The sequence below is a fragment of the Orycteropus afer genome, unplaced genomic scaffold (genome assembly GCF_000298275.1).
Source record: "Orycteropus afer afer isolate SDZICR_OR568_19922 unplaced genomic scaffold, OryAfe1.0 scaffold00108, whole genome shotgun sequence".
In the NCBI taxonomy this organism is placed as follows: Eukaryota; Metazoa; Chordata; class Mammalia; order Tubulidentata; family Orycteropodidae; genus Orycteropus; species Orycteropus afer.
The window spans coordinates 6,869,291-6,877,773 of record NW_006921695.1 but is presented as its reverse complement, the minus strand read 5'-3'; the positions used below and the strand labels follow the sequence as shown (position 1 = coordinate 6,877,773).

At 34.4% G+C, this 8,483-nt stretch overlaps 1 protein-coding gene across 1 annotated transcript in view; it reads left to right on the top strand.

Moving 5' to 3' along the window:
• The window catches only part of LTN1 (listerin E3 ubiquitin protein ligase 1), a 135,362-nt gene extending 130,230 nt beyond the window's left edge, over positions 1 to 5,132 (top strand). Inside the window, exons 27-30 of the mRNA XM_042781334.1 lie at positions 443 to 663; positions 1,987 to 2,181; positions 3,419 to 3,586; positions 5,070 to 5,132. Coding sequence (XP_042637268.1) covers positions 443 to 663; positions 1,987 to 2,181; positions 3,419 to 3,586; positions 5,070 to 5,132 — 647 coding nt within the window. The remainder of the gene's footprint in view (positions 1 to 442; positions 664 to 1,986; positions 2,182 to 3,418; positions 3,587 to 5,069) is intronic.
• The last annotated feature ends 3,351 nt before the right edge of the window (positions 5,133 to 8,483 follow it).

Below are 8,483 nucleotides of genomic sequence, written 5' to 3'. Positions count from 1 at the left end.
TAACCTGGTAGATAGCACTAATCAGCCCAATCCTGAAACAAACTGCAAAGAACTTTTAAAACTTTAATCAGTCCTAAATCATAATTTTTTTTTTTTGCTTCTCATAAATACTCCTAGTGAATCTGTTGAACAAAGATGTGTGTGTGTGTGTGTGTGTGTGTTGTATTTTATCAGTGGTCATTCATGTGAAATATAGAATGCTAGTTATAGGCAGATTCTTCTGTGTCAGTTGAGATTTTCACTCTACTTTTTGTGATTTTATGGTTCATTTTGAAAATGTGGGAGGAAGCTGGTATTCTATGGGTTCTGGTTTCTTTGTTTTATGAGCTATGCCACTATTGTTGAGAAATTGCAGATGATTTTCTAAGGAAAATAGTAATATTGGTCTGTTATTCTATGTAAGAAATACATGTTACTAACTAAGAATTTGTTTTTTCCTCAGAAACAGCAACTCTTCCATACCAAATTCCACACTTGGCTTGTTCAGTCTATCATATGACATTGAAAGACTTGCCCGCTATGGTTAGGCTGTGGTGGAATAGTAGTGAGAAGCGTATTTTCAATATTGTAGATAGATTTACAAGCAAGTATGTCAGCAATGTGCTTTCTTTTCAAGAAATATCTTCTGTACAAACAAGTACACAACTCTTTAATGGCATGACGGTTAGTATTCGCTCAGCTTTCTCTAGAAAAGTTATTCGAATATTGGTAATGTCTGTCATTATAATGAATATCATCACAAAAATATCACAAAATTGTAGTCCTTGGTTCTGAATTTATAAAAATTGTCTGTTCTGTTTTTGGAATTTTGTGTGTCAAAATTGCTTAAAGTATGGATTGACATGATGGTGTAATTTTATAGATTTATTTACTCACCACATAGTTTTTGAGCATCTGTAAGTTCATATAAAGCATATATTGGAATCTATGGGCCAATTGCCTAGGAAACAAACAGTTCAATAGGTTGGATTCCTGTTCTATAATAGCATAAAACCTAACAGAGGGAAAAGACCAATGTTGATATTGTTGTTTTGTATTGGAAGCTGGCAAGTGTTACATTAAGAGACAGCATGCTAATGGATCAGAGTGGGAAAAGGTTTTATCAGGCAAAGGGCATTAGGTGAGACTGCATGGAGGAAGATTACATTGAGATGGGCAAGATTTTGTTAGTTGAAAACTGAGGGGAAAGGTATTTGATACAGAGAAAATAGTATAGCAAAAACAAACATGGAGGTGAGAATATAACTTCTGTGGTTGCCGAGGAAATGATAAATAACCCAGTGTTTATGTAGAGTAGGATTCCTGATGGAGAATAGTCAGGCAAGCAGACTGTTTGAACAATGAGTTAGGGCCATATTGAAGTACCCCTCTAATTACAGTCTAAGAGATTTGGTACTCTTCAGCCACCGAAGAGTTTTCATTCAGACAGTGGCATGGTCAGAATTAGGATTTATGAAATTGCTTTGATTGCAATATATAGAAAGGGCTATTGGCATAGAGATTGGATTCCAATGAGTAGTTAGAGAAGACTCTTGGTGTAGACATTATGAGCAATGAGGAGGCAGTGTCATTGGGAATGTAAAAGGACAGGGATGAGAGATATTTTATGGTGGTGATTTAGCTGAACTTGTAGCTAGTTAATATCAAGGATAAAGTAGGAGGAGGAGTAGAAGATGATTCTGTGGTTTTCAGCCTGAAAATGGGAAAGTCAGAACAATATGTTAGTAATCAGAACAATATGTTAGTAAAGGATAATAATTTGTGTCTTAACTGTATTGAGCTTTCAGTGTCATAAAATCACTATAAAATATTCCAGGTATTTAAAGCTATTTATTTTACTAAGTTTCTTATGTCAAATGAATGAATATGTCTAGCTGCACTTCCTTTGAATGAAAACTTTGGCTGCTAATAGTCAACCTATTGAAATGTTTTTTGAATGAAAGTAATTTCAGGGAAAAATATTACCCCAAAATCCATGTGTTGCAGGTTAAAGCTCGAGCTGCCACTCGAGAAGTAATGGCTACTTATACTATTGAGGACATAGTTATTGAACTTATAATCCAGCTACCTTCAAATTACCCACTGGGTTCAATAACGGTGGAAAGTGGGAAAAGAGTTGGAGTGGCTGTGCAGCAGTGGCGGAACTGGATGCTGCAGTTAAGCACTTACCTCACCCATCAAGTAAGTTTCTGCTTATAAGTTTGGTTTTCCAAACTAGCAAAAGCCTGATGATCTACTATTTTAGCAGGCAAACTGCAAAACACAACCACTGCCGTGTTGGATCCAACTCATAGCGACCCCTCCTTGGGTTTCTGAGGTGGTATCACTATGGAAGTAGATTGCCCAACCTTCCTTCCAAGGAGTGGCTGGTGGGTTTGAACTGCCAGCCTTCTGGTTAGCAGTCAAATGCCTTAGGCAGTACAACCTAAAATGTATCTCTTGTGCTTAAAATAAAAATATGTTGTTGGATAATCACAGATATATGCCTAAATGACTTAAACGTGCCAGCGTTTTTAATTTTTAAAGCTCCCATTCTCTGATGTTTGAGAGGAATTGACTTTACCTCATGTACAAAATGTAGAATGATATGTGTTGTCATATGCCATTAAGTTGATTCCAACTTAGTGATTCAGTATGGTAGTAGAACTGCCCCATTGGGTTTCCTAGGCTGTAATGACGGGAGCAGATCACTAAGTCTTTTCTCTTGCAGAGGTGCTGGTGGGTTTGAACCGTTGACTTTTCAAAAGTTAGTAGCTGAACACTTAATCATTGTGCCACCAGGGCTCCTTATTAAGGAAATTATTTGAGAATGAATCTTTTTGTAAGATACTGGGCAGGTGAATGCCTTCTGAGCTACTTTTAACATTTCAACTCTCTTTTGTGGTTAGAGAAATCTCAGTACTGTCAAAGACAGAGTATTTGACCTTTACACAAATTGTAGATCTTCTCTAGTTGTACTTTCACATTGTGATACCTCACAGGCATTCTGCAGTAAAGGAAAGTTATTTTAAAACAAATGTGTCCACCAGTATTGTATGTAAAGCTGGAATAAATCAGTAGTTGAGAAACTGCGATAATTTCATCACTGTCAGTTAAAACTTAGGAGAACTGATTGATCTAAATGATTTAATCATTAAAAGGGTGTCATGAAACAACCTGAGACTAAAAGACTTACACTATTGGTGTAGAAGCTGTTCTTTTGAGTCTGTCTTTAAAGGGAAAAAATCACATCTGTTTCTTAAAATTTAAGTGGTCATTTTAAAAGGCAGTACTCAAAGCTTAGGAGGTAAGAGGATAGCCAAGCAGATTCTCTTCTTAGAATTACAATTTAGCTTTGAAAAATTGAGAAATTTAATACAGATAACATTGATGGTATGTAGTATATATTGAGGTTTTTTTTTTTCCTTCTTGTTAACAGAATGGAAGTATTATGGAAGGCTTAGCATTATGGAAAAATAATGTCGATAAACGCTTTGAGGGTGTTGAAGATTGCATGATCTGTTTCTCAGTCATTCATGGTTTCAACTATTCTCTACCCAAAAAAGCCTGTAGAACATGCAAGAAAAAGTTCCATTCAGCCTGTTTGGTAAGTCTAAAGAAATGATCTTCTGTACTATTTTGTGCATGTTAAGTGTATATTATGTGATACCTAACTTTGGAAAAGAAAACAGTGAATGTCAGACTTAAGTTAATGGGAGACGTTGAAAAGTGATTTTTTAAAATTTGAAAAAGGTAATCAGTACTTTACTGAGACTGATAGCAGCAAAGCACTTTAATAAATGGGTGTTTCTATTATAGCTCTTAGCTTTCAAGATATAGATTGTCTTGTGAAATGTAGAGCATGTTAGAGACAAAGAATTGGGACTGGGAGCAGGAATGTTGATGGTTGGAGGGAAGTTCACTTTTTAAGGTATAAGAGAAATAGAAAGTTTAGAGGAGAGGGAAGGAAAAAAAAAAAAACCCTAATATTTGCATACCAAAGACCAAGGTAATTCTGTGTATGTACAAAAACACACACACAAGTATATGTATGTGTGTATTTTGTATGTATTATGAGGCATTAGTAGTTCAGTGGTAAAATTCTCACCTTCCATGTGGTAGGCCCAGATTTGATTCCTGGCCAGTGCACCTCACACACTGTACCAACCATCTGTTGCTGGAGGCTTGTGTGTTACTGTGATGCTGAGCAGGTTTCAGTGGAGTTTCCTAAGATAGACTAGGAAGAAAGGCCTGATGATCTGCTTCTGAAAATCAGCCAATGAAAAACCCCTATGGTTCACACTGGTGTGATCTGCAGCTGACCATGGGGGATGGCACAGGACCAGGCCACATTTCATGCCATTGTGCATGAGATCACCATGAATCAGGATTGACTCAAACAGCTAACAACAACTGTGTGTATGCATGGGAGTTTGTACAAACACATACGTGTGTGTCTGTGTATGAGAACATATATTTGTTCTCATTTTATCTCCAGAAAGAAGTAGAAGATGATTTGATTCCTAGTTTATAGATGAGAGACAGGCTTTAAAACTTGCAAGCTGTTAAAGATTTTACACCTTTCTGCTTTCTGATATCAAAACGCTTTACTCTTTTCAGGCATCATATTGAAAGGAAAGTTGCCCTATGTTCCATTGCTTCCCAGGAGATCTTCCTTCTTAGTGGTTGTGTGCCATTAAGTTGATTCTGACTCATAGCGACCCTATAGGACAATATAGAACTGCCCTGTAGGGTTTCCTAGGCTGAAATCTTTACAAGAACAGATTGCCAAGTCTTTTCTCCCACAGATCGACTGGTGGGTTTGAACCACTGACCTTTCAGTTAGCTTCTGAGCACTTAACCAATGCGGCACCAGGGCTCCTTTGCATGAGCCTAGATAAAAAGAATCATTAGTAGTGTAGCTTTAGAAGTAATACTCAGTTATGTTGTTTTTGGAGATAAATGGAGAGAACAAGTATTTTAGTATTTTCCTTTTTTCACTTGATTATTTTAAGATTACTTTAGATGTGTGTCTTTAAGATGTCAGCTTTAAAAATTTATTTTAACATTAAAACCTTTTTCTGTTTCAGTACAAATGGTTTACGTCTAGCAACAAATCCACCTGTCCACTCTGTCGTGAGACCTTTTTCTAAAATACTTTTTTCATTGGAAATGATCCCTGAAGTAAATCAAGTAAAGACAGTGGATCTGGACCCATCTTAAAAGTGTTGATGTGAAGAAGCCAGTGAGCATTACTTTTAAATAGGAGCTTCTCTGGAAAATTATTTTGGTTAATGTAATGATCCAAAAATCAGGTTTACTTACCTTTAGATTGCTTTGTAAATGTTTCGAAACCTTTTCTTTTACATAAGAATATTACATATTTGAGAGAAAATATTTATATTAATAGTTTAATCTGTTTGTATATTTTAAAATAAATACGAAAGTACCCTAAATTATAGAATTGGAATTTGTGAAAGCATTATAGCAACTATATTAGACTGATAAATTTATTCAGTTTGTTGATCTGTATTGTACAACAGTCCAAGTGAGGCAGAATGAATTGAGAGGTTAATGATTTATATCTGCAGATGTTTTAAGACTTGTTATTTATTAGTTTGAGAAAAACAGAAATATTCTGATATTTGTAGATTTTTTAATTATGAAAAGGGACTAAGCTACTTAATATGGCTTATCTTAAGCTATTTGAAGTATGCTCTGAAATCCTATATAAAAGAGTGTAAACTGACTTTAAGGTGTCTCCATTTATCAAGGATTATGAAATTTAGAAAATTAAATTCATGACACTGACACTTTCCTTAAGGAATTGCCATGTATGAGTAAAATCTGACTTACATACTTGTCAATGAATTTATTACTCAGTGTGAGTGAGTCTCCAGAGGGTGAAAATTTGAGAGAAACAGGAATTAGATTATTTCATTCATGAAGCAGAGAGGTATTCATTCATCCCTGTAATGAGAGGGGAAATAAATGAGTATTTCTGAAACATAAGAGCTGATGGGAAAATACAAAATTTAAAAGTGTTGTAGGAAGGCTTCAATTCTGTAAGCAAAATTTTGCTATTATTATTGGCCAAAGATACACTAAATAAGGGATTTATGGGAGCTAATTCTTTTTGGTCTTCAGAAATAAAAGTTAAGAATTTTAATAGTAAGTAAAATTCAGTATAGTAGGCTGAAGTGGAGTAGGTGAAAACCTGTCCTTTGCCACAGCACTATCGCTCTTAATAATTGTGCCCCAAATATGTAAGTATAGAAATTTGGAACTTGGAATACTTTTATTGCAGTCTTCCATTTCATGGGAAATACTAGCATATGTAATAGCTAGGAAACTTAAGATCATCTGATCATCTGTTGCAAATGTTTTATTGGCAAAAAGCAGCTCATGTTAAATAAAATCACTGCTTACCATCAACTGGGTAAAATGGGTATTATTGAAATAGTATGAATGTGGTCAGAGGATTACAGCCGAGTGTGAGTATTTGTAAATGCAGTGTTCTACCCAGTTTTGTCTGTCTCCTACTTTTTTTCTGGGTAGTATTTCTTATCTTCTATCTTTGAGGCTGAAGCAGTCAGTAAATGAAGTTAGATAGAAAAATTCTACTACCTCTTTTTAACCCGTCTTAAAATCTTCTCTGTGTCTCTTTCTAATGTAGTAATCCCAGAGGATTTTGTTACTTGTTTGTGAAACTTTTTTTTCCCCCCTTAAAAATGGTTTTATAATAAGGCTTTGTTTTTAACTTTTCCAGTATTGCTACTTCTTGGCTTCTGACCCAGTCCCCATGTAGAAAAGGAAAGGGAAGAATGGAGCATTGTTTTCACATTAGTAGTAGGGTATCAGGTTCCTGATAAAACACTGTAATTAACTGGAGTGCCTATTGTTCATACTTGGAACTCTTAACACATTTCTTTAAGACTTCCAAATAAATATAAAGCTCGTTACTGTCTATATGGTAAAGAAAAAGCTTTCCAAAACAAGACTGAAATTCTAAATAAAGTTTTATTTATGTAGTGTCAACAACACTAACAAGAAGGATAGCATGCCTTGAAATTTTTGCATATCAACACTTTGAAGCTGCATGAGCTTCAAAGCCCATTAGCAAATTATTAATTTAAAACCCTAAAGTAACATAAAATTTAAAATTTATTTTTGACTCTTATCACATGCTCTAATGTATTATATAAATTTGTGACTTAAAATGAATGTTATTCATAAGTTTTGTGGTGTCAATAATGTTATTTGATTGTTATACCATATGTGCCCATTAAAATTATTTTTAATTTTAAAATATTTCAAATATACTGAAAAAATACAATATAAATGCCCTTGTACACTTGACAAACTTCTTTGCCATATTTGCTTCTGATTTTTACAAAAATAAAATCTTACTTATTTTGTATTCCTCCAGACCCCATTCTTCTCCTTCCCTACTTAGAGCTAATATATTATTCTGAAGTTACTATTTAAGATTTTATACTTTACCACATAAGTTTGTATCCACAAACAATATATAGTAGCATATTTTAAAGTTTATATTCATGATATCCTATTGTACAAAATCTCTCATAACTTGTGCTGCTCAACTGTTGCTTAGTATTTACCCCAATGGTCATTTCATTTTTTTTTTTTTTTGTCAGTTTGAACAATGCTACAAGTATACATTCTTGATCACGTTTCCTCGGGCAAATGTGCTAGATATTGTGGACATAGGCCTAAAAATATAGCATTTCAGGTAGTAGTAGATGTATATAGTCCATGACTTCAGATGTTGTCATATTGTTTTCTTAAGAAGTGCTGTGCAAGTTTGCACTTACAAAGTAGTGTAAGAGAATTCTAGTTTTCCTATCTCTGCACCAGCAACTTAGTCTTATTAGAACTTTTAAGTTTTCAATCTGAGAGCTATGAGATGCTATCTCTTTGTTTTAATTTACATTTCCCTGATAACCAAGAATCTTAGTTTCATTGCAGGTATTTATTAGACATTAGTTTGTGACACATCAACAACTTAGTTTTATCAGACTTTTTAAGTTTTCTAGTCTGAGAGCTATAAGATGGTATCTCTTAGTTTTATTTTATATTGCTCTGACTAAAGAATCTTAGTTTCATTTCAGTATTTATTGGGCATTAGATTATGAATTTATTTTCTAAAACCCATGCCTGTTTTTCTTTTGGATTGCTTGTCTTCATCATAATGCATTATCTGTTAGAGAGCTTTTTTTAGTAAATGGCTGGTCTTTCACTTGGTCTGGGATTATCCTTTTTTTTTTTCCTTAAATTTTTTATTGTGCTTTAGGTGTAAATTTTCAAAGCAGATTTATTTTACACTCAGCAGTTCATATACATTTTGTTTCATGGTATCAGTTATAGTCCCCACAATGGAAAAATTCTCCTCCCACCTCTTCCCTGTGGTTACCCCTTCCCTGTGTCCTTCTTACCTATACATTCCTGTCTGTCTAGCTTTCTCCCATGAAATATTACCTTCT